This window comes from Chroicocephalus ridibundus, chromosome 8 (genome assembly GCF_963924245.1).
Source record: "Chroicocephalus ridibundus chromosome 8, bChrRid1.1, whole genome shotgun sequence".
NCBI classification, from domain to species: domain Eukaryota; kingdom Metazoa; phylum Chordata; class Aves; order Charadriiformes; family Laridae; genus Chroicocephalus; species Chroicocephalus ridibundus.
The window spans coordinates 10,304,979-10,332,602 of record NC_086291.1 but is presented as its reverse complement, the minus strand read 5'-3'; the positions used below and the strand labels follow the sequence as shown (position 1 = coordinate 10,332,602).

The following is a 27,624-nucleotide window of genomic DNA, read 5'->3' as shown; positions in this document are numbered from 1 at the left end:
GAAGGCTCTACAGAGGGACCTGGACAGGCTGGATCGATGGGCCAAGGCCAATTGTATGAGGTTTAAGAAGGCCAAGGACCAGGTCCTGCATTTCAGTCACACCCCCAAGCAATGCTACAGGCTTGGGGAAGAGTGGCTGGAAAGCTGCCCAGCAGAAAAGGACCTGGGTGTGCTGGTGGATGGTCAGCTTGACATGAGCCAGCAGTGTGCCCAGATGGCCAAGAAGTCCAACAGCATTCTGGCTTGTATCAGGAACAGCGTGGCCAGCAGGAGTAGGGAAGAGATCGTGCCTCTGTACTCGGCACTGGTGAGACCTCACCTCAAGTACTGTGTTCAGTTCTGGGCCCCTCTGTACAAAAGGGACATTGAGGTGCTGGAGCGTGTCCAGAGGAGAGCTACCAGGCTGGTGAGGGGTCTGGAGACCAGGTCATATGAGGAGAGGCTGAGGGAGCTGGGCATGTTTAGCTTGGAGAAGAGGAGGCTGCGGGGAGACCTCATTGCCCTCTACAACTACCTGAAAGGAGGTTGGAGAGAGGTGGTGGCCAGTCACCAGTGAAAGAGTGGTCAGGCACCGGAACAGCCTGCCCAGGGAGGTGGTGGAGTCACCATCCCTAGAGGTATTTAAGAAACGTGTAGATTTGGCACTTCAGGGCACGCTCTAGTGACAGAGATTGTAGGGGGGTTTTTTTGTGTGTGTATGGTTGGACTCGATGATCTCAAAGGTCCTTTCCAACCATGAAGATTCTATGATCAATAGGTCACCCAAGAACACAAGGAGAGCAGCTCCGGTCTTTGCTCCACTAACTTGCCCTTCTGGGGCTACCTCAACCACCGATGAACTGCAGCAGGTGCAGAGGACCTCTGGACCAGCCTGCAAAGGACCACTTACCAATGAACTGAACACTGTGCCTGAACACACCTACCAGATGCCGTGGTCCATGTTCTCTGGGCAACCAGCACCATTAATGTCTTCTTTTCACACTTCCATGCTAATGCGGTTGCTTGGACTTCTGGACTCCGAAAAGCTTCAGGGCTCCACCCAAGAGGACACATCACACCACCACTGCTGGCCAAAATTCAGGTTTTTTGCTTCACACAAAAAAAAAATCAAAGGGAAGAACATGAAATGTAACAGCGCAGCTAAGATCCCGAACTCACTGATCCCATTATCTGATCTCTTATGAAGGTCAAGAGGATCACAGGATCCCTTCCAGCCCTCTCCATGCAGTCATATCTTCATTTTACCTCAAGAAAGCCAAGATTACAGGAGACTCCAGAGATTGATCAAGCAATACAGCCGTAGAAGAGGTAGGTATGCTTAGTTTTCAGAGACTTAAGTTGTCTTAAATCCAACGTCACACAGAAGTAAGGAAAATAGAGAATTACTTACTTCCTATGTCACCAAAAATCAAGGAGGAAAAAACCCACACAGAACTGCCAAATGTGTTAAATCCATAACTTAAAACATTTTAATAAAAACAAAGCAAAATACATTTCATAATCTGTCCACTGGCACAATGTATAAAAACTTTTAAATAACAACTTTAATATTAGTCACAAAATACAGCACGTTGTATAAAAATAGCTGTATGCACACTGCTAAAAGATCATGTAAAACCGCTCTGAATAGGCCATGCAAAGACATTCAGCTTTGACCTTTCAATTCCCAAGCACTTGCTGGATCTGCTGTGTTATTCCTTCTGCTTGGGAGGGTTTTGTGGTGGCACTTGGGGGCCTCCTCCTCCCCCTCCCCACCCTGCACACAATGCCCTGGCAAAGGGTTTCAGAAATGGCTGACAAGTTTAAGGTGCATCAGGTCGGGCATCTTCACGGCCCAATTTTCACAGCTTACTTCTGAGAAAAGTGCTCGACATCCGTGTCCTTTTCCACGGACACCTCAACCTTGGTCACTCAGAATCTTCAGCTTTTCAGCCAGCACCCTTCCAAATTACTCCTGACCCCTGGTGCACCACAGTACTAAAACTGGAAGCAAAAAATCTAGACACTCAGCCTGAGATCACTGCAGGAGGCAGAATGCAACAGCTGCAGCACCGTTTTTGCACAGATGTACCTCTGCATTTGATAATCCTAAATTATTCACACATCAAAATTCACCGAAGCCTGTCCACTCACATTAATAGCTCCAGGCAGCACATACAAAAGGGCTTGGAGAAATATGAGTTTGCAGAAAAGAAGGTATAACTGAGGAAAGCATTAATATATAACAAAAAAAACCCAAACAGATACTAAGGATAAACTGTTACCTAAATAGTCTGTTATACTGTTGTTATCAGACTTAAAATTTTAACTGCCACACTGGACACACACCCAAAAAAAAAAAGATACGGAGTACATTTTAGTTAAGAACAAAAAGATGTTAGATAACGAAATAACACACCCCCAGCTTTCATCCCACGTGCTGACACACAAACTATCAACAGAATAAAAAAAACAACTCAGTCCTCTTCATCTCCACAAGCCTGAGCAATTCTTGCACCTCTAAAGTATCATCCTCATACAATTTAGGCCCAACGAAGGCAATGGAGACAGAGATCCACCCAGACATCGTCTTCGTTTCCTGAGTCCACAGAAAGAGAAAAGGGCATTGCTGGCTGAACACAGTCCCCGCCACTGACACTAGCAGCATCACCTTGCCAGATCAAGGAGAGCAGCCATAGGTAGGGAGAGAGCTGATGCTCTGCCAGGCAAAGCAAGAAAGTGGGTTTTTTTTCCCTGATGTTTGCAAGTTCACATTTTAAAGCAAGAAGAAAATAAGGAAAGCTTAGTGATTTATCACCTCAGATAATACAGCAGCAAACCCATCTTCTCTAGTTTAAAAAGATCAGTTAAATTATCTTAATGCACAAAATCTGACAGGCAAAAAACATTCCCATAAAAAGCTGTCCCCTTAAAGTTACAAGTCGCATCACAAGGGCAAGCTTCTAATCAAAGAGTCAGAAGCAGAGAAGCTTTTATCAGCGCTGAAAATCCAAATAAGAACACAGGCTGATCTTGCCAATCCATAGCAGGAAAGAAGTTTAAAAGGCTTTATGAGGAACTGGCTGAAAGTCACTGTTTTTGGTGGCATGCGTCATCGCTCTGCGCTTGGCAAGGCGGGACTTGGACGGAGGAGAAAGCTTCATGGAGCAAACAGCATGGGCAACGTTCTCCTGCTCTGCGCTGAGTTCATTCTCGTGCTGAGACAACTGGCGGTTAAGGGCTATAGCCTCAGCAGCAAAAAGCGTCAGGTCTTTTGTGCTACTGTTCCTTTCAAGGGAAAAGGAGAAAGCGGTTACAACACATGCAAAGAGTCACTTCACCTGGTTACCCTCACAGCAGAATATCTATTTCCAGACAGTTTTATTTCTCCTGTCAAAATATTGACACAGCAGGGAAAATGACAGGTTAATATTTGCACCTCTCCTCATTGTGAGGACCAGCAATACGTAACAAAAAACCTCTGGGATTTTGGAAACAGCTGCAGTTCTAGTCCTCATTCTGCCAAGGGCTCCTCATGTAAACCCAGGAAAACACTTGAGATGCCATGCTTAATTTCTCCACGTTAAAAAGGATGGGCATATGGGGCAATACTCTTGTCTTTCGTCAAAAAATTGCAATCCCACTATATTTGCACTTCTGGCTTAAGGAAACGCACTTCTGATGGAAAGAACCACCTGGAATCGCCAGTGGTAGATATGGAAATAGAAACAGAGATGTGTGACTCAGGCTCTCTGGCATATAGAACCTGCCATCAAATCACTTTAGATGAGGCTTGCCCTGCTCACAGTTAAATTGATACTGTGATTACCAGCAACTACAATGGAAGTCAGATTCGAGTCTGTGTATATGATGATTATTCACCCATCAGAATGTAGTCTCTTTGGATAACACATGCATTTATGTCTTTTTTCCCCCTCCTGGGCAGCAGACTGCCAAAACCATCATTATTTCCTGTCTAAGATTAGCAGTGCACGGCAGGAACCCTCTCCAATGCCTTTCCCACAAACAAGCAAGATTAGATCATAAAGAAAAAATCAGAGCTTTCATATTTCTGACGTTCTTAACAAAATTAGTGCTGCACATTTATGAAGTTACACTCTCAAACAGAGATCTTACCCCGTGATTTGTCACACCCTATCTCTCCCCATTCTTTCAGTAATAATTCTTGGCCAAGTTTACAGACGTTTAAAAAAAATACTACCTTTGAAGAACTTGAGGGGTAGGTAATCCTCTTTCAGGAGCCTGCTAGAAGAAGCAGTTAAGAAAAGTTAGTTACATAGTAGCAGCTTCCCCAAGACAGAGTGATAAAAAACAGGCAACTCCCACAAATCTTTATAACTAATGGATACTGCATATCCATTCACTGTGGGTTTACAAATCACGTTTCAAAATCCTTCTCCCTTCACAAGAAGATGCCACAGTTTGCACGTATAAGACTAAAGCTTTAGAAGCTCTCTGGAGGGTCTATTCCCTTCTTTCCTGCACTGGGAAACTAAAGCAAAACAGGATACTGCTGTTATTTTAAATCTGTATCTACCAGCATTCTGTATTACCATATTAAAGAGTAACACAGTAATTGTTGTACTGCAGTGCTTGGTATTCACGAGAAAGCCATTTAAAATACATAAAGCAATAATTAAAAAAAACAAACAAACAAACTTAAAGCTTGACAGATTCATACAAATATTTCCCACATAGAGCTCTAGAAAGAATAAAGCCACTGTTTATCGTTTAATTAATCAAGATAAGAGCACTAAAACACACAGTGACTATCAAATATTCAGAGATAGGGAACAGCTTGTTTGTGATGGTGGAAGAATAACCCTTTTAAAAAATAGAAAGACAGATACATACTCCTTGAACCCACGAATGTTGCAAAACTTGAGCAGCACTAAGTCGTTCTTTGGCATCACGAACCAGCAACTTTGAGATGAGATCTTTGGCCTCAGAGGATATATGCGACCAGTCCTTGTCAGGAAATTCATACTTGCCTTCCTGAATGCTCTCAAAAAGTTTGTTCTAGTAAAGGAAAAATTTATTTAATTTAAATAGCAACTAGAGTGCTACCAGAAGATTTCTCAGGTGGGATTCCTCTCACTCAATTTTATCCACCTAATGGGGTGGGTGACAACTGAAACCATCCAGTCTCCTTATGGAGTCCATGGAGAGTGACAGGCACCTCTACAGAGTGATTCAGCACATCCTAAGATGCACATAATAAATTGTGTGCTGAAAACACCTTCCCCACCCCCCCGCCCCGCCCCGTAACAGTGCGCCCAATGTACTCAGCTTTTAGAAAGAATAAATTCAGGCCCTGCGTGGAGACTCTCCTGGAGCTCATCTTCCACCTGAGGAATTGTGGTGAACACCACAAACTAGATCAAGAATTACAGAATACAGGAGGATTGTGCGGTGGGGGAAGAGGACAAAGAGAAGCTCTGAGATCTCACATCAGGAGAAAGAGGCAGTTGCAAACCTTATTTTAGAAAGAGATAGCATCACTCAACTTTTATATTAACATCCTCACTTCTCAGTGACAGCTTATCCTCCCAGATAACTGTCTGGGTTACAGACACAGCTCTTCAGGGCTGGCATTATGGCAAGTCTTACGCTCATGGGGCAAACTACACTCTTGCACATATGCCCAGACCATGAGCATTCACCTGGCAAACTCTGCAGACTTCTCCTCTGTCCCAGCCACAGTCCGTGCCACAGTTGCCCACAAAAGGGGGGTAACCACTGAGCATGATGTACAGAATCACTCCCAGGCTCCAAAGATCACACCGCTTATCATAAAACGTGGCCTCCTCTGTGAAGACTTCAACCACTTCAGGTGCCATGTATTCTGCAGAACCACACTAGGAAACCAAGAAAAGCAAGTTTCAAAGGGAAGGTCAAATCAAAACAAGACCCAGGTTTATCATTCTCTTTATTGTAGCCAGCTTGGTCTAAAAGCAGTATTAGGCATCAGGAACTACTGAAGTTTACTGCTGGCTTTCACTGCAGGTCTCATTTTGTTAAGCCAAATCACACTGCTGCATCCCTCAAAGGTTAAACGGAATTGCCAAGAGCTTTGAAACATTTTGTAAGCATACTGCACAGGAAAAAATTAACATGTTTCAGTTATAAGCACTACAGAGACTTAATAGAAGGCAAAAGAGTTCATAATGTTCTTTAGCAGAATCATAAGCTGTTCCATGTGAATCTATGATCCTTTATAGAGGGTCAAAACATTAATTTACGTATTTCAGGTTTTTAAATCTTATCAATTAGTTATCAGGCTTTTCAGAAAGTAAACAAGTATGTCACGGGAGGCGATTTCTATAATAGACTCTCACAAAACGGTCACATTTTTCTTTCACAGTAATGCAAAAAGCTTAACACAGTAGTTTTTCAAACTAATGCATATCATAAAGACACACACTGATTACAGAGCTTGCACTGCACTTAGCTCATGGGTCTTAGCTACAGAACCCAAATATGGGGAAATGAACACAAAGCTAAGGTTCAAACTTAGTCCATAAGCACACAAAACACCTCCACAAAAAGTTTCTTCATTTGATGGGGTAAAAGACAAACAGGATCGAGGTGTTACTTTCTGACCAACAAGAGAATTAACACAATGAGCTCCTGTGCTTTTGTGTATTTGTTCTATGCCTGGGAAACCAAGACGGTATTTACCACACATACACCCATTTTAAATGAATTATCCACCACTGGGTGTAGTTGCAGTAAGCCCTTTGGCAGTTCTCCACTGAAGACAAGAAAAATTGTTCTATGGTAGAAGAGAAAAAGCATAAAGCCACAGTAGGTTTCTTACCGGTGTTGTTAATTCGGGAGTAGTTATTGGAGTACATGCACTGTTCAGCTTCACCCCACTACCGAGATCAAAGTCACATATTTTTACTGGTGATACCTAAAAACAAGGACAAACCAGTAAGAGGTCCATAAGGCTAGGGCTAATGCAATCTGCATGAATACAGTGCCACATGGAAAACCCCAGGACAAAGTCTCTTACAGGTATATTCCAGTCCTGGCATTTGCCTCCTCCGTTCCAATTACTCCTGCATCCCCAGCATCTGGCCCTATTACATTAAGTTTTTATTTGGCTAGGCAAGTGCCAGTACACATTGGGGCAGTTTGGGAACTATCCGTAAGATGACCCACCAGCCTGTAAATGTTGCTTGTCCATCTGGGTACTGCCTCAGAACAGATGAGATGCTAAGTTGTAATTGCCATGCCCTCTCTAAGAACAGCTGGCTTTTTATCTCCCAGCCAGATGCACACATTTTTACAGCTCATAGAAGAATTCAGTCTCTTTTGGGCTTCAGTTCTAGTAAATTTCGTTGAAGATTACTAATGAATTCAACATGAGGGATGTCTTTGGAAACCAAGTTAAAAAATACATTTCAGAAGGTTAAGAGACCACAGTAGCACCTTGTCTGGAGATTCGCACAGGATGTTTTCAGGCTTCAGGTCCCTGTGAGCAATACCTAAGTAAGAGTACAAACGTTTATTAGAGAAGATGCTCTCCTGTTTTATTTCTCATTACCTCTCTTTATTAGAAGGTGGCCTGGAATATATTGTAGGACTGAGTTTGGTACACACTCCCCCCGCTTAATGATACTGCAAATAACTGATTTCAAAGTGTATTTGTTAAAAGTCACTGTTGCATCCTGCTATGCCTTTATCATCCTTAAACATACAAGACAGTCAGTCAAGCAAATAAGAACCTGCTGACACTGGAACGTTTTGGCTTAGCCCAAATTAATTATGTTAATTAAAACCAGCTTATTAAAATGACTGACCTGTAGGAAAGTTTACTTGTGTAAACAGTTTAGTCAAAAGATTTTTGTGCCTTCTACAGTAAGATTCTTCTTTCCGGAGGGGATCAATTGCTGGTTTGCTGAACTCCCACCAGCCCAAACAATACTTGAGACACTCTCCCCAGAAAATACCATCCCTTTAACAGTGAGGTACATACTTACTCCTGAAGTAAAATAAAAATTAAAGGGTATGGTTGGAGATGTAGAAGAAAAGGCCTAAGGAGAACAACCAAAGGGCTTCTACATTCATTCAACTGCTATCGGAACAGGCAAACCCAACAGTGAAACACAAAGTTATCTACCTGTAGAATTTACACGCAAAGGTGCTTCTGTGCTGTCAAAGCAGTTTTTCAAACGCCTAAACATACAATTTCTGGAAGCTCTCCATTTAATATGATCAAACTTAATGGGAAGGCAGAAAATGAGAACCAAAATGAGCAGGTTGGCTGCAATTTGATTGCACTTTAGCTTTGCTTAAAAAAATTACACTCCAAGCACTTCTGATACTACTTCAGAGTATCAGGAAAAAAAAAATGCCACCAAATTCTAGGTAAGGGAGTTTCTAATGTCTTTTCTTCAGCACACTCCACAAGACATGACTTAAAACATAACATTAATAGCCTAGCATAGCACCTGTCTAAAGGAATCGGAGCTTTCATAATGATGCAAGTTCACATTGCTTATGCATGGAAGATAGAAAACATGACAAATGAAGATGGCCCATGCTGACATTTACAGCAAGGCTAACAAACCTCCCAACAGTTGGCTTGGCTTGCAACGTGAAACCCAACAGCACTTTTTTGGATTACAGTTTGAATTCAAATGTCTGATTATATAACGTTTTATTTTGCAGTTGCACACAGCGCTGAGAAAAGAAAACAACTGCCTTTAAACACTCCTCCAGTGGATTATTAGCAATAAAGCACACATATCCCAAGTGGGTGTAAGGCAGTATTATGATCCAGCTGAGTTTTAAACTACTCCTGGCAAAAAAATTAGTTGTCCTCATTCAAATTTTTTTAGAGCATCTAGCTATAGCACTTCACTGTTAAGCTGTGCAATAAAACTGCTTTCATTTCCTGTTTACTTTAATGTTCTGTATGCTACTTACTAATTATTTTAACATCACACGGAAGAATCATAAAGAGAACAATAAAATGAAAGGGGATGGTGTTGTAGCTGATTCCGCAAGCCAGGTCCCCACTGTATCAATTCACAGCAAACAACAAGAAAGTGAATTGCTGCTCTAAAGCCATTTTAATGAATCACTCCCATCTTGTTTGGGGAAAGGGGAATTAAAACTAAAAGCTGAGAGAGAACTACAGAAAGGTATTAGCTGAGTCGATGTTAAACTTCCTTGAACAGTGTTCAGCTGTTAAGCAACCTACTATAGCCCGAATACATCAAATACGTATTTCTCCACGTGTTCAGCCTAAATTTCCTGTTCTTTATTTGCCCCATATCTCAAAGTCTTCAAAATCTCTGCAGGTTTAGAGTTATCGCATAAACAGGCTATGAAGATCACCAAGAATCTTAAGTCAAACTAAGTTTGTTTCCACATTCAAATTAACTCCTGATAACATAGTGTGGAATAATTACTAACTTGGCCAAGAATACAAAAGTACAGCATTGTTCACACATTAAGGAAAAGTATAAAATCAAGAGGCTTCGGAGGCAGAAAACAGCCGGAGCTGGCATGCGAAGGATGCAACATTTGCGGTTCCCTGTACAAGGTTGCTTGCGAAGTTACACGAGGAATGGAACGAAATGTTATCATTCCGTGGCCTTGCCTTGTGACAAATAGCAGATATGGGAACGAGATGGTACTATGGAACCGATAAGCTGCCTACTTGCTACCCTGAGCCAACATTTCGTCAAATTTTGATGAAATGCTGTCCTTTGTGCAAACTTTGCTCATCATAATGTACTAAAACACACCTCCATCCCGGAGGCTACCCACCTCCAAGGTGCGACCACTCATAATAGAAGTATTTATGACTAAAGTCACTCAAACTCCACTCTGAAGATAAAAAATAGTATAAAAATAGCCCGAGAGAGAGGGGATATCAGGGAAGACACCATCGCGAACAAGTCGAGGAGAACTCCATCACTGACTTCCGGGACCAGTCAATGGGCTGAGGCTTTCTTCCCCCCCATAGGGATGCCTTTGGGTAAGACTTACCAAGTGTTTCCTCGGGGAACTTAGAAACCTCTCTAGAGAATCTTTCTCCTACATTTATAGCCAGGCTGTATTGTTTATAACTTTGTTGGGCACTTTGTATATTTAACAATATCTTTATTTGCACGTGCTTTGCAGACAGTGTATTTATCACCGGCAATCATAAGAACCTATGTATCTGTTGTTAAAATAAACTGCACTATTTAAGTAGCTAGTCATTTCAGTTTCTCACTGAACACGACCAAAGACTCAAGAGTGGCCATGCTAGTTCATGAGTATGACTAGACTGAAGGTGCAGTCCACTATTAGTGCATCCAAATCGTAATAGTTTAATACATATTAAACGCAACTGGACTGACAGTGGTGAATTGGGCATCACTCAGAACTTAAACCTAGCCGCACCTAGCCTCCCACCTCGGTGAGGAGTGTTAGAAAGCAAGGCGGGTTATTTTCTGCCAAAACCACTTTGCCCCTTTTCGCACAACACATAGTCACAACATGTGACAAGATCCATATTCCTGAAGTTTAGCACTGACTTCATTCCTTATGCATTGCTACACTTCTCTCTTTAAATGGGTTCAACCTGTTGAGGTAGCAATGTTGTGATTCCAACTCAAGCACACAAACCATCCTGTGACTTAAAGTAATTAAACATTTATTGAACTTGGGACAGTAATAAACAACTTACACAGCAAATGTAGATCTGCTGAGCATCTGTAAAACCTGGCTAATCATAACGGCAAAACAAATGGAGAGAAAAGTTTATCAGAACAAATAACCAATAAACACAGCCTCCGATTACATGCCATTCTATTCAGAGGTAGTCACTGTAATCAAATGAAAGCAAGCATTAACTGAAGCTGTTTAATCTATGCAAGACCACATAATCATGACACAGCTTTAAAATCTTTCGTATCATATTCAACACGAACACGTACTCTCAGATGACCATAATACACACAGGTATTTCAAAATGAAAGAAAAGCACTCCCAAGTAGAAAAAGCAGCAGGAAAACATTTTAACATAAAAGAACTCTCTACAAACAGAGCTGCCTTTAAATCTGAGCACACATGTACTGAAATAAGGACACTTTCAAACAAGGACTATGGTTCACTTTTAGGTCTCTCAACCCAACAGTGGGGGCCTAAATGTGGAGATCAAAAGCTACTACAAACAAAAAGGTCTTGTAACCAGCAGAAATTCTGGATAAATGCAGAAGAGCATCTCTGCAGACCCGAAAGAGGAGAAAATTAAAAAGAATATTAGCTCCCTTTTGAATAACCTTTACATGGTGCCTTAGGCAACAAGAACAACCAAAGAGATTCAACCCTAACGTTAATTCTCCCTGGATGCCGATTTAACTTTTCTTCTTCAAAAGGCTGTACCATCTTAACACAGCTGATTACTTAAACTACCACATTATGAAAATAAGATTATAGAGGAAAACAGCGTAAGTCATCTGGCATTGCTGTAAATAGAAATGCTAGGAAAGGCTGACTACTTACAGATAAAATGTGCTCCATAGTGTAAGTATACAGTAGCAACTAGTAAAGATGGTGACAGCCTTCTTCTCTTACCTTTTGTATGAAGAAAGTCCAGAGCAGAGGCAATATCTCTCACCACTTTGCTAGCTTCTCGTTCGTTGAAGTGCTTCCGCTTTTGTATATGGGCTAGGATTGAACCTGTCAGAGTAACAGGTGAAAGGGAAAGCCTTAGTATGAATGCAGCCTGGGCTGAGAAACGGCTTTGTCAATACAAGGATAAAACAATAGCCACAACTAGTCTGCCATAAAGGGAGAACTCAGTGTAAAGAGGGCCAGAAGTAGCTTAGAGAAGCTATTTGCAACTACCACTCTGTCCTAATATGTTTACATGGCAGAAACAGAAGTGTCACAATCCCATGTTTTTATATGAAAATAGCCTTAGAAAATAATTTTGAACTAGTACCAAGTATCATGAATCTATAACCTCATTTCTCATATTTTATAACAGCATTTCACAGCAGGCAACTTCTGTGGACTTAACAGAGGACTGACTAAGAAAAAGGTACAACTGAGCAGCTTCAACACTTAAGCATGCTAGAACATAATTTTCAAACACCGCAGCCCAGTTTAAGCACAGCATGAGAGGCAATCACTTTTCGCTGCCCCAGCAGGACTGGTCTGTTTTCCACACTGTGAACAGTAAAGACTTGCTAATAGTACTAGTAAAACTCAAACATCAGCTAAGAATGTACATGGCACTTCAACAAAAACCACATTTCCCCAGGTCACAGGTGGCCATGCTTGAACCAACTCTTCCTCATTTTGTGTAATATGACAATTGAAACCCTGCACTGAAAGTCAAGCATATGCATTTTTGCCTCAACACCAGCAAAATAAAAAAAAAATTCTACCTTTAAATACACATTAAAATTCCCACTGACATCAAAGTAAGGCTCATACATTTGCCAAGGGACATGAAATCTGACAAAAGACCTCCCAAATATGAACATACTGAAAGACTGGTAGCTTACAGGCAGAGCTCCACCAGCATCCCTTTAACAAAGGATAAAGGAAAGTCTAATTCCTTATCTTCTTTAAGTGAATTCCATCAATCTTCTCAAAAGATTAAAAGCGTCTTTAAAAAAAATAATGAAATGTAGTTCACAGCGATCCAAGCCCACCAAATAGCCTTAGTACTGTCTTTCATTTTCTTACTCAGAGACGTATATTTACAAAAGCAATCAGGCAGAGAAATTTGAGAAGTAACTGCCATTGGTTATTAGCCCCCAATACAGTAAACATTTTATACCTCAGGTGATTTCATTTTTATTCTTCAGTTCTAGATGTAGAAAGAAACCTCCCATTCTCTACTGCAGTAGCTCTTATTGTTATACCATCAATGCTGCTGCTACTCCTCCACAAGGAGGATTCAGAAAGGAAACAGGAAAGTCAGTCAAAAAGAAGAAAGGTGGACAAAAGACTCTTTGGGTATGCTTTGATATGATAAGAGACTCCAGATATGCTGTGTCAAAGGCATATCTCTCATCTTCAGATCATTAAAATACAAATCAATTGCTGGCAACTGAAATTCACCAGACATGAGTTTGTCGATTGTTTTCACAATCTGAAGGAAGGCCACCTTGGAACAGGTAATCAGATTTCAAATACAGAAGGTTTCCCTTGCTGAAAACAACTCTCTAGTTTGCCACAGATTTCTTAAAGGCACAGAGTTCAAGGGGTTTCCCTGGTACAGCTGTTCTTTAAAGCTTTAGAAAGTAATAAGAGTTCTTGAATGTTTCCATCCCTATGGAAAAGACCCCAGACTTTGCAGAAACAATACAGAGCCACTTGGGGTGCTCATTTCACTCAGCACGTTTATTTCAGATTACCCTTCCGAACAGAGCTGATGTTCCAAACTCTCCCAGATAGGAATTATATCAATATCAACAAAAACATACTCTACAGGCTTTATATTCAGCCCACGTAGAGGAATCCCACAAACAGAGAGACTAGCAGGACATTCCTGCCACAGTTGCCTGCATCTCTTCAGTATTCATCAGGGAGAAGGGATCAAATAGCACCTCCCAAAATGCATTTCGGGGGGCGGGGAGGTGGAGAAATAAAAAAAGGAGGAAAGGACTCTTAAATCACGCAAGTTCAGTATAATAAACTGGATTTTAATGCTTTCAATTACAAAATGCTGTCAGGCAATGATATTAAACATCTTCTGCATATCATGGTGAACTGAACACAGCTAAATGGGAGCAGAGCTCCTTCAGTTACCACAGCTACAGGAAGGCAAAGCAGAAAATGGGAAGACCCAGCATTGTAAGTAACATCAGTCTCAGACTGGAGTTACTAAAGTACTGCTTACATCAGAAGCTGGTCTGACCCCTAATTCCCATTATTTCTTCCTTCAAACCCACTAAAAATGCTGAAATTCTTCAAGGAAAAACCTAGCCTCAGCCTCTCAGCAGCTGTGCAGGTAGACTGACAACCATAGTCTCACAGCCAAAGAGGAGGGTTAACTAATGGAAGAATGTGGAGATGGGAAAATAGACAAATGCAGATTCATCCCAATTGAGCCCTATTATAGCTAATCTGTCAAAGTAGTCTGTGCATTAACAGGAACAGTGTTAAAGGAAATCAGAATGAAATGATGCAGTAATTTTAAGGGAAGGTAAACAAAAGCTTTCGCTCAAGACAAAAAAAAAAAACAAAAGACACAACCAACACGTCGTCCTCTTTTTAAAAAGTTCTGCATCTATACTGAAAGAATTTGCATTTCTTGCACATGTGGTTTGCTACTGAAAACTTTCTTGACCAGTGACAACAGATGATGTTCTATGGACAGAAGCATACTCCTTCAGAAACCTGGTTTTTCTTTGAAGGGTGGGACATACTTTTAACTCCTGGTTTTGCACAGCCATACAATTAATGGATACTGTAATTAAGCTCAATGCGGGCAAACATGAGAAGGTCCACCAAGTGCTTCATGTAGCCTTCTCATTCCCCAGGTGAGTGTTAAATGCTGGAGACCAGTGACCACACAGGCTCACTTGAATGGCCCTCACACAGCCACAAGCAGACTGCTTCACAATTACAGCAACCTGGGAGAAGCAAGATGTTTTTCTCAACAGTACATCGTGAATGTCAGGAAAAAAGTCAATCCTCCATCAAAGGAAAATGCTACCAGAGTACATAGATGCTGTACTAAGATCATGAATAACACCTGACATACTGTGTGTCTCTTCTTGCCTGAAGGTACTGTGACCTACTAACTATATTACAAAGCTTCCGTTTTAATAGAGCTGACATTTCCATCCCTTAACTACAAGAAAAGGATTGCAAATGTACGACCAAACCCATCAATATCCAAGAATAACCATACTTCAAGCTTTGTACAGTATTTACTTCTTTGTCTTAAAATTTTCAAGCATTTAAAAAAACAAGCTCTTCATTTTCTACTTTAAAACACTGAAACAAACAGGACCAAAATGATTCAATGAAGAAAGGCACAGCTACTGCACAGTACCTCCTCGCAGCTTCTCAAAGACAAGGTAGTATCTTGTGTCATCTTCAAAAAATTCTATTAACTCCAAAATGTTCCTTTAAAAAAAAGAAAAAAAAAGAAAAAAGTGAAATAGAAAAAACAGACACAGAGTATACACAGAGCTATGAAGAGCTTCAGCACAGACAATTAAGAAGTGCCAGAAGAAACCAGAAACAAAAGTTCTAATTAAACAAGCTGCTTTGGTTGCCTATGGCATTAAAACCACATTTCCATCTCACACTGAAATTTAAGCAGGGGAAACAGGCCAAACACCAAAATCAGACAGGATCGTGGAAGAGTTCTGCTACTGCTCAACTGACAGGAAGATAACTGGTAATAGGTTGCATTTAATAATTTAGAACATTGCATTTGTGCTGAAGGCAAGAACAACAACAAAAAAAAGTTAAATTGGCATTCTTTCTTTCTGGAAATCACAAGGCAGAACACACAGGGCTCGAAGGAGACAGGCATCTGTCACCATGACAATAAATCCAGCGCCTTAGTTACCATTTTTAGGCTAACTCACTTCTAGTGTACAGTCTTTGCAGCATAAACACCCCATGATGCCTTGAGAACATCAAATGCACAAGTTCAGATTTTTCTATATTTCTAGTGCACATAAAATTCACATCCTGCATGTGATCATGAGAGCTTGAGTTTTTCATCAGTTATGTACTGGATGACTGCATGCTCTTAACCACACACAGAACAAAGATATAATCTGCTCCTCCATAGCACAACTTAAGCGCATGAGTTTGGGAAACAAGTTTGTTTTTAAATTATCTTTAAGTCTTGTACTAGAAATTTGTAAAAAAGGCTTGATATAAGTTGCACAACTGTAGTATAGCTAACAGCTGTTGTATACATTCCAGATTAACAGATATCTAAAGGAGTAGTTTCAGAATTGGCTTAAACTCATCACAGAGCGTGCTGCCACTGTCTGCGGAGCACTTCCTTCCTTTTCAAACATGAGTAGCGGCTTTAAAGTTGCTTCATCCTGTGGCTATGTGAAGTCAGCACACATCCAAATGAAAACTAAATTAGCTTTTGGTTGATCTAAGAGTTCCAGCGCAAAAGCAGGAAGGCTGACACAAAGAGGAGGACAAATCCACATGAAGGAAAGGAATGGCAAGACTGCTCTGTTCAACAGCAGCTGGTATCAGGTCAGCTTTTGCTGATGGTGAAATCACAGGCGAGAGTGTTAAAATGTTAATTCCTCATTTGGACAAAATCCATGCATCACTAAAGCACATTCAGGCTACACTGATCTGGTTGCTAATTCAGTTATGGGATTTTTAATTTGTAAATATTTCCCTAAATTTCACAGCTAAAAGAAGGGGAAATTCTTATTTTGAATAGGTCAAGTCAAAATTTCTACTGGTTTTAAGGAGACTACTGCAAAGCTCCTAACACAGTCACACATAAGAGGCTTAAAAACTTGAGAAAAATATTCAAGATACTATAAATAAACAAACACATACACATAAGATTCCATACTTACTTGTTACCCTGACACTGGTACAGCGTTTCTATTTCACGAAAAACCCGACTCCGACTATGCCCAGCATTTTTTTCAATGATCTGTGGAAAGAGTTAGAGCTCATATTTGAAAAATTACTGCAAGAGCTGTGCATTTGGCTCTGGAATTAGACCACTGATCTAAAGCTTGAATCTCAGGCATGCCCACCAGAGAGAAACACTCCACTTTTGTTTGTTTGTTTGTTTTGTCATTTATTTACAGTCAGCAGAGCTCTGGAAGGCATTCAAAGGACAAAAGAAATGAGGACAGGAAGAGAAGAAAGGAACTAAATCCACATGTTACACAGTCACTGACCAGTTACCACAAGCTGCTTCTTGCATCATTTTAACTCTGCAATATGCAGAAAAGGATATCCTTTTGAGTGCTAACAAAAATAGATTTGAGTCATATCACACGCTGAACAGCCAAAAAGCAGAGATTTGTCATTATAGGCATTCAAGTAAAAAGTACTAAATTCACCACAAAATGAGAGTTTGGTTCATAGTGCGAATTTCATGGAGACCCAATAATAGGACCTAACACATTAAAGAAAACATACATTCAATCTCAGAGCCCTTTTGTACTGCCACCAGAAGTTACCTTCCTTCACACACTCTTCAGACTGTAAGAGGACAGGGACTTTCCACAGACACTGAATGATTGCTACGTGAACTGAAAGCTCATGACATTACCGCAACTACTACCTCCATCTATATCCAGTATCTGTTTCTCATTTTTACAGCCAGAGTTCTCCAGTACAATGGGCAACCATTCATCACTTCTACATGGAACTTGGTATCTGATGACGCCTAAATTTCATCTTCATAATGTAGCGGTTTGTTTATTCCAGGCTTTCAGCTTCAACAATTCCAAAAAGTACACACACAATTACAGCATCTATAGGACTAGATTTTTAAGGGGGCTTAAAATTTTATGCCTATGGTTTTTGCAAAAGATTCAAGCATAAAGCTTTCCTATTACTATTATTTGTGTTTGTAATTAAATGGGGGACTCCAGACAACCACAAATCTGTAAATGGGCCCTAACACTCAATATAATGGTATTACAGAAGATTCACCTCTACGAAAAAAAAAAAAAAAAGAGACAGCTTTACATGAACTAATGGCAGTAACTGATGGTTTCTGAACTCTGAACAGCATTCTCAAAAGCTTGTATATTTGGTACACCATGATAGATCATGACTCAGCCTCTTCTTTCATAAGACGAGATAAAAACCGGTAGGACTACAACAAAATCGGGCCGTAAGACAAGAGCCTGCCCTGAGATTTAACCATCACACAGTCATTTACTGTTTGTGAATTCTATCTGCTGCCAATACACCAGTTCACTCCAGATGCATAATACTTAAGATGACAGATATCTCAACCATTATAAAGCAGGCTCATTTCAAGCACCGAAAGTTTTCTAAAAGCTTTTGCTATTGCCCGCTTTATTACAGGTTTCGCTGAGATACTAGGAGGGAGAAGACATGTTACAGACAGAAGAGATGCTGCTTGTATTCTATACTTACTTTTACTGCATATTCTTTCCCAGTTTGGAGGCTGACGGCACCCTGAACTTTGGCATATGCTCCCTCACCAAGCAGCTCAGCAGTCAGCTTGTACAAGTCTGCCAAAGAAATCCAACAGAAAGGACACATTAGCCAAAGCATTTCAGTGAATAATATCAAGACAAGCTATTTATCTGATGAGCATGCCTCATATGACAGCAACTAAAAAAATTCCCTTGGTAATGAAGACAGCAAATAGATTTATGCAGTACCAAAGTAGATGTGCCAGCCGTAATTATGCCTCATTTTTCACTTCCCCCCTTTAAGTTCCAGGAAAATTTAAAGTAGACTTTATTCCAGCATCAAAATTACAAGTTTGTTCATACAAGGAACATTTTATATCTCAGCAATTGCCAGGACATCATCCACCTTCCCTGCCCTCATGTAAAACTCAGAACCAATTTTTTCAGATGGAAAACATTTCACTTTTTGATCAGAAAATGCCTACTATACAAAAATCTACTTGCACAGACAGTGGTTTAAGTATAATTGAAATTTGAGTGCTTAAACCTAGAAGACTTCAAGGTTTAAACCTAGAAGACTGCTGCCATCTTGATTTGCAATGCACCTTACAATGCTACTCACCCACTAATAAGTTCTATACTGGTCAGCTTCGTCACACTGAACTGTATTTTACCTACAAAGCTTCACAGTATTTGTGCTTACATCTATTCAATCAAAACATTTTGACATCAGCACTGTTTTTACAAGGAAACAGAACAAACAAAAAACCCCCACCAAACCAAAACACGCCATTAAATTATGAATAGGATTCAGATTTCAACATTAAGAGAAGAAAAAGAGACTGAAGACTGAAACATGGGTGATAAACAGAAATGTTAACTTAAAACCTTTGCCAAAAAGCTATTTTTAGCTAAGAGAACTGAGAACAGCAGAGGGAAAACAGACTATTACAATTAAAAGCTTAGAAGTTGCCACCAACCTTCAAACTTGCCAGGGACGTGATCTGTGGCTCTGGTTCTTTTTTTCTTTTTCCTTTTCCCACTGTCTGCTATGGGGAGAGGCTGACTGCTGACCATCTCTGTGTGGCAGAACATAAAGGTGCCTTTAACACACAATCAATTACTTTACTTTAGGAGAAAATGAACATGCTCTTGTTTCTCCTCTTCTCTTCATCACAGGCTGCTGTCTCTCCGTAGTCAGCCATCTCTCCCCCAAATACCAGAGGAAACCTAAAAAGACAATTTGGGTGCTAATTAACAGCTCTGGGGAGGTTTGATAGACAAATGTAAAAAACTGAATCCTCCTCTCACAGCGCAATAAGGCAAAGCACGGGACTAATATTGCCAAAAACCACCATGAGCTACCCACAACATAACACATACCCTGATGCAAGGCAGGATTTACACCCCTCACAAAGCGAATTATTCTTTGAGACATTCTACTGTTTTATAAGTAGATTTTTTTTTTCCAAGTCATCTTAAGAACATGAGCTTCCAAAACAGGAGAAAAGTGTGTGGAAATTTCAAACAACCCAGTGAAACAAAGCAACCACAGGAGTTAACAGGTCAAAGGAGCAATCTAGGTCCGTTTATGCTGCCAAAAGGCTAGTAAAAACATTTTTCACAGAACCATGATGTGCCTTTCTAAACAACAGATCCGTGGATAACTTATGCTCCAAAACAAGCAGTGTTTATGGCATTTAGGTATTTTTTCCCGCATTACTAGCTACAGATATTACAAGAGCTTAGTCAGAGATAACAATTCACTGATGCAAGATAATATGGCAGAAAAAGAAAAAACTCCTCCATATTCTTATGCTAGGCCTAAATAAAAACATTGCGATACACTTTCTCTGCCAGAGGGTGCTTCATACAGCTGACCTATCTCCAAAAAGGTTAAATGATTCCACACTATACTCACACAAGCACAACATCAGTCACATCCTGACAAGTTGGCCCTAACAGTTAAAAAATCATGCCTCAAAGTCTTTAAGGCAATAGCAAAGCACTGCTAAGACATTTTACAGCGAGGAGGATTTCTAAGTACATTCACAATTAAAGATCTTGTACTACAGAAAAAACTAAATCACTAGAAATAGCGTAATTATGCAGACGCTGGTAATGAAAGAAGAGCAAGCCCTAAAAACAAGGATGACAAAAATATTCTGTCAATTCTCCTTTAACAGAGATCCTTTGTGAATAGCTGTTTTTCTGCCTATCACTGTTTCTAAAGTACTCTTAAAACACAGGAGACGCTCCAAAGCAGAAAATATTACACAACAATCTACCGATACATGAAATACTTTTTCTTTGCTTCATTGTATTTTTCTTGTTCAATATCTGTCAGTAAGAGCTATTATGAGTGTCACTTAGAACTCATACGTTGTCTGAAAATTTAAGGTGTGCTATTTTGAAAGCCCTTTCTCTTTAACAACTTGCTGAAACACTTAAAAATGTATCACTCAAAGCCTCAAGACAATAGTAATTCCTCATTTTCAAATTTTAAACAAGTGTTAAGAAATCATCACAATGGATGACATACACAAGTTCTTAAATACAATAAGAAATATAAAAACATACATTTTACCAACTTCTGAAGCAACAGCTTGCTTTTAACTCAAACTGACACACATACAGTTTCAAATTTTAACATTAAGAGAAGGCTAGCCTTTGACAGCAAGTTCCAGCTCTCCCCTATTTTAGTTCAGCCTGCATTACAAGTTATTCAGAATTGGGATCAAAATGACACATATGAAGCTGCTCAGAGATAGAGCTGATCTGTGTGAAGGAGGTGCTTGATTTCCAGAAGGTGTCAAACAAGTCGTTTTAATGACCTGGCCTTCTGCAAGTCAACAAGTCATATCTAGACAGGTTCTATTCCATTTCAAGAATTACATGGTTTCAGAGCTTGTACCAGGCCAAAAATTAGAAAAACAACAGTAGATGAATCCTGCATCTTAGAACAGCTGACATATTTCTTCACAGCCATCTCCTGCACTCTACCAGTTGGGTATAATATTTACTCTGGTGTTTAATAACTCACTACATTATTTCAATTCCCTTTAGTCTGACTCAATTCCTAAATTACAGAGGACTGCTTCCTTGAAACCAGGAAGTTCACTAGTCATGTATACAGAAATCAAATTACTGAAAAGGTGGTGTTTTCAACCTATAGTCTTGACCAAATTTGCTATGACAGGCATGAAATGTTTGCTAAATTAGGTTCTTACTACCCTTCTGGGTCTGCTATTTCACATTGTGTAGTTTACTTCTGTCAACGCAGCTTTTCTTTTAGAGGTATCACAGCTTCATTCTCATTATTCACTTTGTTATAATGAACCAGTACTTAAGTAACAGCTGGTATGACAAGAAAATGCCTTTACCCCAGCCAAATGCTTTAGAGGTTTTTCAAGCTTTCAAAGAAATGCTTGTGTTTCTGTGACCATATGCCAAAGTTTCTGATGACACTGAAAGACAGTGTGCCTAAACCATCCAAGCAATGCTGAGGTGTTTTGCATACTGCAGGACTACCTCTGGTGACAAGGACACTGTGGGCTCTGACGAAGCTCACCCTCCCAGACAGAAAGGTCAGAGACTGGATGAACTGCTCTGGAGGGAATCGGCCCACGGACACGTCAGGTGCAAGATGAATGTTTAACTGCTGTCATTTTAACATGGCCTGAAGCACTGAACCCCTGCTTCCACCAAACCAACTTGTCCACCCATTTTATAATCTATTCTGGCTGAGTGCAGGGAGGTGGGAGTAGAACACTACCTGGCGTTCAGAGCAGACTAGCCCAGCCTTTGATAAAGAGCACTTCTTGCATCCCCCTTGACCATAAGGGAGTCAGACTGTTCTCTGAGAGACTACTGTCTGACTAGCAGTCCAACAAAAGCTGAAGAAATAGGGAAAAATTCATACTCAGATCTGTACTTCTCTTCCAGTCAGGTTAGGATTATTGCTCACGGATAAGGTAACCAAGCAAAATTCATACTGCAAGCAAAGAGAGTGCAAGTTTCTGTCCTAGCTTCAGTCTTGGTGAAGTCCTGTATTTTATTATCATCGTAACTCAGTGCTGAGGCAATATTTAACATATGTATTATTCAGAGCCTGTGTAGGAGGGTACAGTGACAGCCTTTCCCTTTTGCTATTGTGGACTCTACAACTATCTTCAAAAGGATGAACAAAAGCACTTATCATAAAGACGACTTGCAAACAATGCCAAGTGAAGAAAAGGCACAATTACCACAAGTTTCACTTAATCCAGACCTTAAATCACCGTTTATCTTGTTTCCTAACATTCCATATGCAAACATGCCAAAATCCAATATCCAGACATACCTCCCCTCTCATTCTAATCTGCTTCCCAAAAGAAGGAAAGGTATATTTAGAAAAGAAGCCTACACCTGTACAGGAAGAACTTGGAGAACACAGCACAGATGCTTTTTTCTATTAAAAAGAACATACCTGGTTTGTGCGTTTGAAATCAATGGAAGAAAGCAGTTTAAGCAGACAGCCTGGGTACTACCACCTGCTTCAAAACTGGGTCTTGCATGAGCCAGGTTGTTCTGCAGCTGAAAAGGAACACAATCACATTTACACTCAGAAATCACATAAACATCGTTACATATATTCAGGTAGTGCCCAGAGTCTCAAAAGATTGCAAGAACCTGTTGTGCCAGGCTTGATGTGACCGCACAGCAAGAGCACACCCCTGCATTAAAGACTTTATAACTCTTAAGTACGGAACGCAAAAGACAGCATTATTTACAGTCATTTCAACTGGAGAGAAGACCCCTTCATCACAGTCTTGCAAAAACAATGGAGGGATTTATGGTGTTCATTAGTTCTTGCTGTTATACCATTGGAGAACAATAACAAGTTTAAATATAAAATACAGAATATTACTCTTAACAAACAAGAATTATCATACTTCTAACTTAGATTAACACTCTGCCAAGATGGAGCACTACAACTACAGCCATAACAGCATCAAGTTAAAGCCTATCTTGAAGGCAGCCAAACAGACTCCAACAGACCAGGAGCATGACAAAGCATTTTCCACACCTGAACATCTTCTTAGAACACATACTGATAACACCATCTGAAGAAAAGAAGAACTAGGTGCCTCAAATAAAGCCTTCTGTGGTTTCACAGAGGATAGCCGCAACCTGGAATTCAATAGATGAAGGCAACCCAAAGCTGATGTGCTGGCAAAGGATGTTTTCAGATCACTGAGGTGGTACCAAAACAGCTGCAATTACAAAAATATTACTGTTCCATAGATATTGCAAAAGCAAAGGCTTTTTAGTCAGACCAAATAAAAGCCCACTAAAACCTCTGAAGAGGCTTCTCCAACTGAGATTTAAAAATAGTATTTTGACTAACTGAAAAACAACAGGCAGACCAGTCTGCACCTTCTGAACAGCATCCGACTTCTCCGTTGATTCATGCTTATTTTCAAACCCATTGTTTACTTGTTCTAATAGCTACCGACAGATTCAATAAAATAGTTAGGCATGAGTAAGTCCCTTGATTCCACAAGCATGACATACCTGTGACTCTCAAGACTTCAAATGTAAAAGTGTGTGCTCAAAACTCAAAAAAAAAAGTTAAACCACTTTAACATTTCAGATATCCAGAGTTTTGGACAAAAAACCAAAATGGAAACAAATTTCTGTCTCATTTTCCTCCCAACTCAGTTGCTCACATCATTCTTGGACCCCTCCGTCTCCAGAAACACTTTGATTCCTGTAGAGTTGGCTCATAATGAAACAGGACTCACTCATCAGGTGCCAATTCTGCCAAAACCTGCTAGTTGCAGAAAGCTCAGAATAATCAAAGCTACATTTATAAAGCAACTACATAGTGATTAATTGTGCTTGTAACGTTACAGATAAAGAGAAACATAATTTGAAGAGGAAGGATGTCCAATTCTTTAGGCCAACCCTGTGTCAAATCCAGAGGCAGATTATTTTAATATTCTCTCTGTATTGCCTTAAGAATATTAATTTAAAATTTTAATTGAGTACTCTTACAGGTCATTCATCTTCACAGTAATTTGCCATAATTAATTCTTAGCTGTCAGAGTTACCTTCTCATCCCACCTACAAGAAGACTTTTAGTATCATTTAATTCATTCATCTGAATTATCCACAAAGGAAGAGGAACTTGAAAACGTTCCAGCATCTTCCCATTAAGATACAGGAGCATTAACATTTTAAAATGAACACCTCAAAGTCCACAGGAAGCCTAAGTGATCTGATTTTATGAAAGAGCAAGTCTGAGAAAAATTATCAATTCTGCCTTGTCGCAGGCATTTGCGTAACACCTATACAGCATAACAGCTGATACCATCCTTCTAAAATCCTTCACTCTGTAGAAAAGGTTACAGCAACCTTTGTCTTTACCTCTATACTTCTCTCTGTGATTCCCTTCTGTCACACTTTTAGAAGATCAGAGTCATCTTATCTTCTTTGTACAAAAGTTGCAGAGTCTAACTTTTTGTACTCTGAGCTAGCCACTTCCCTTGCAAACTAAGCACAGGGTTTCTGACATTCTGAGTCAAACCCTCCAGCAATGGGTGTATCTCACTTTGCCAGGCAGCACATAAAGTTATTTCAAATAGATTCCTCCCACCCTGATTTATTACTTCACAGTGATTACTACTGGGGAATCAGGGAGAACCTTAATGGAGAGGAGAGCACACAGCATTCATGTCCCTCTCCTGTTGGGAGAAAATAGCATATTTTAGCACAAATGCTGTAGACATGGGATCTTCTGCTGAGGTCTGCCTACATTTATATAGATGCACATGCATTTCTTTAAAAGCATTAGTTATCACTCAGAATGACAGCAAAAGAACTGTTATCGTCCCCACTGGAAAGACAAAGGCAAACAAGACAAGTGTGCTGACCCTGCTATGAGTTAATAACTAAGGATAACAAATGAGACTGAAGGTGGCGTAAAAACACACAGTAATCTTTTTAATTTCTTGTTGTAAGACAACACGCCTCTGAGGCAGCCACATGGATGAGCGGACATAATACGGTGCATTTCACGGGGCTAACAAATAAATGTGAATAGTAAGCCTTGTTGGGAACAGCATGGCATACACACTGGTTATCGCACTAAAAACTATCTTCCCTCCTTCCACATACAGTAGTACAGCCAAACAAGATATTTAATGCTACTGACCACTGGCAGACAATTCATATTTAAGAGCTTCCATCACAGTGCAGTAGGAACTTAGCTGCAAAATTATTTTAAACTCCAGATCACTCGCATTCTAAATAAGAAAAGTCCTTGCAGTAGTACTTTGACTCAACCACTCAAAGCTTCTAACCCCTAGAGCACTTTTAAATTAAGGAGATATACAAGGCAAGTAAGTTCTGGGGGTCACTTACTAAACAGTAAGCTGCTTACTCTCTTCTATGTTTGATAGCATCAACAACTCTCAGAAGACTGTCTCTGCATCGCCAATTAGCTCCTCTAACCCCACTCAACTCCCTTGCTAGTTTTCAAGTCTAACCAAAGAAAAAAACTTCTTAGAAGGCAACATTTCATTTCAAACAGATACAAGATAAGCATTTCCTGCTCCTACTCCACACCCCACAAATGATCAGATAATAACATTTGTCACTGGAAAAAAAGCTACACAACATACTCCCATATTAGCAAGCGGCCATGTTTGGAAAGGTTAATCTGACTAAACGTGTTTTGAAAGTCTGAAGCAAGATGGATTTTTTCTTCCTTTTTCCCTCCTCTATAGTTTCAACTCTAAAATTAATAGTCATTAAACTCCATTGCATTTTCACATTTGATGTCACATAAAGTTTGTACCAGTGTTCTGACATTTGTTACCAAGAGGACACTGGAAGGTGAGAGAAAATTCCTCATTGCAGTAAATAGCTTTTTCGAAAGCATTAGGGAGTACTGATACAGCATTCATACCATGAAATAATATCACGATGGACAACACTCAATGTCAAGAAACTTTCAAGTGTCCAAGGCACCCAAACCCACTTTACCTGGAAGGCTGCCAGTATCAAAACCAATTACCTCTAAAACTGCAGTGGAAGAGGTTCAGCTCTGCAAGTGTATTTTGCCTTGCTTCCATCCAGCGCATGGAAAGAAGGAAGAGGAGCACTGTTTTGGAAAAAAAAAAAAAAAAAAAAAGCCAAACCATAGTCCAAACCACAGTTCTTCAAAGTCATCAGAATATATGTCAAGCTAATTGTGGGGCATACATTTGTAAGATAAAGAGACTGTTATAAGCAGTAAGCTCAAAAAAGGGGAAAAAAAAATCTAAAGAGTGGTTTATTACTAAACAAATCTGACACTACAAACAAGTGCCAATGGTGTCAGGGGAATGGACTAATGTTTGGCCATCACACATACTGATGAAGCCCATGTGTCTGCTGCTCCTCCCTCTGAACTGCCTCAGAAGGTCACCCTGGTCAGGCCAACAGATACCGCAGAGGTGAAGCACGGATTAAATCTAGATAGATTTTCAGTGTTCCCAGGGGTTCAGAGGTCTCATTGTTTCACGACAGAAGAAAAATACAAGAAGAACTAAAAGATTACTTGTGATCTAATCTAGGAACATATGCCTTTGCCCACTCTTCTTCCACTCCAGCAATATTCTTAACAGAAAGCAGCTGTCGTACGAGTTTATTGACTTACCACTCTTTATTAAAGAACGCACTATGTATGAAAGACAGCTGTTTAAGCCTTCGGGGAATAACCAGCTCCAAGCAACGGGCAACTCCCACGTCCTTCGGAGAGGGCCCCGACACCCGAAGCTGCCGGCCGGCGGGCTGGAGGCATAGTACGGCCTTCCAGCTGTCCCTAGCCCCCGGCACCACCCCCACAAAACAGGGCAGCCACCGCTCCCGGCCTTCAAGCGTTTATCCCTCCACACGCCCCGGAGGAGCCCAGGCAAGCCCCGCTGAGGGAACCCGCGCTCGCAGCGGTTCTCGCAGGCGCAGACCGCTCCCCCCTCAGGGCTCCCCTCAGGGCTCCCCTCAGCTGACCCAGGCGGGGAGAGCGGCGAGCCGCGTCCCCCCCTCACCACCGCCACCCCACAGCCCTGAGGGAGCGCCTCAGCCCCGCCGCCCTCACCTCCATGGCGGCCGCCGGCGTCCCTCGGCGGGGGCGGCGCCGGGCCGCCCGCGCTCCCGCCCGCGGGTCGTGGCGAGGGGGGAGCGCGCACGCGCACAGCACCGCCCCCGTGGGCAGCGGGCGCGCATGCGCGGGGCGGGAGCGCACTGTCACAGCTCTCTTCGAAGGGGACAGGGAAGGGGGCATTATCATACCATCATAGAATGGGTTGGGTTGGAAGGGACCTTTAAAGGTCATCTAGTCCAACCCCCCTGCAGTAAGCAGGGACATCTTCAACTAGGCCAGATTGCTCAGAGCCTCATCGAGCCTGGCCTTGAATGTCTCCAGGGATGGGGCCTCCACCACCTCTGGGCACCCTGTTCCAGTGCCTCACCACCCTCATTGTAAAGAACTTCTTCCTAATGT

The 27,624-nt window shown here is 40.9% G+C and overlaps 1 protein-coding gene across 14 annotated transcripts; it reads right to left on the bottom strand.

The window, feature by feature from the left end:
* Positions 1–1,442: 1,442 nt before the first annotated feature.
* Positions 1,443–27,334, bottom strand: MKNK1 (MAPK interacting serine/threonine kinase 1). Of its 14 annotated transcripts, none has more exons than XM_063343410.1 (16): positions 27,220–27,334; positions 26,127–26,244; positions 23,164–23,350; positions 22,564–22,670; positions 19,076–19,325; positions 18,094–18,191; positions 16,545–16,624; positions 15,026–15,099; positions 11,584–11,688; positions 10,694–10,732; positions 7,438–7,493; positions 6,821–6,916; positions 5,664–5,858; positions 4,855–5,019; positions 4,202–4,245; positions 1,443–3,267 (listed from the first exon to the last, which is right to left on the bottom strand). In XM_063343410.1, the coding sequence occupies exons 5-16, from the start codon at positions 19,188–19,190 to the stop codon at positions 3,039–3,041; spliced, it is 1,296 nt and encodes a 431-aa protein (XP_063199480.1). In that variant the 5' UTR covers positions 19,191–19,325; positions 22,564–22,670; positions 23,164–23,350; positions 26,127–26,244; positions 27,220–27,334; the 3' UTR covers positions 1,443–3,038. The 14 variants fall into 14 exon arrangements, with proteins under 14 accessions (XP_063199480.1, XP_063199491.1, XP_063199487.1 ...); XM_063343421.1 differs by having other exon boundaries at positions 19,076–19,174; XM_063343417.1 differs by having other exon boundaries at positions 23,189–23,350.
* Between the last annotated feature and the right edge of the window lie 290 nt (positions 27,335–27,624).

Bases quoted from the DNA above. Each gene is read 5' to 3' on its own strand.
- MKNK1 (XM_063343410.1), bottom strand. From the start codon at position 19,190: ATGTTCTGCCACACAGAGATGGTCAGCAGTCAGCCTCTCCCCATAGCA. The intron at 16,625-18,093 runs GTAAGTATAGAA...CTCTTTCCACAG, and splicing joins GGAAAGAATATGCAGTAAAA to ATCATTGAAAAAAATGCTGG. The intron at 5,020-5,663 runs GTGAATGCTCAT...TTCCTTTACTAG, and splicing joins AAGTCTGCAGAGTTTGCCAG to AACAAACTTTTTGAGAGCAT.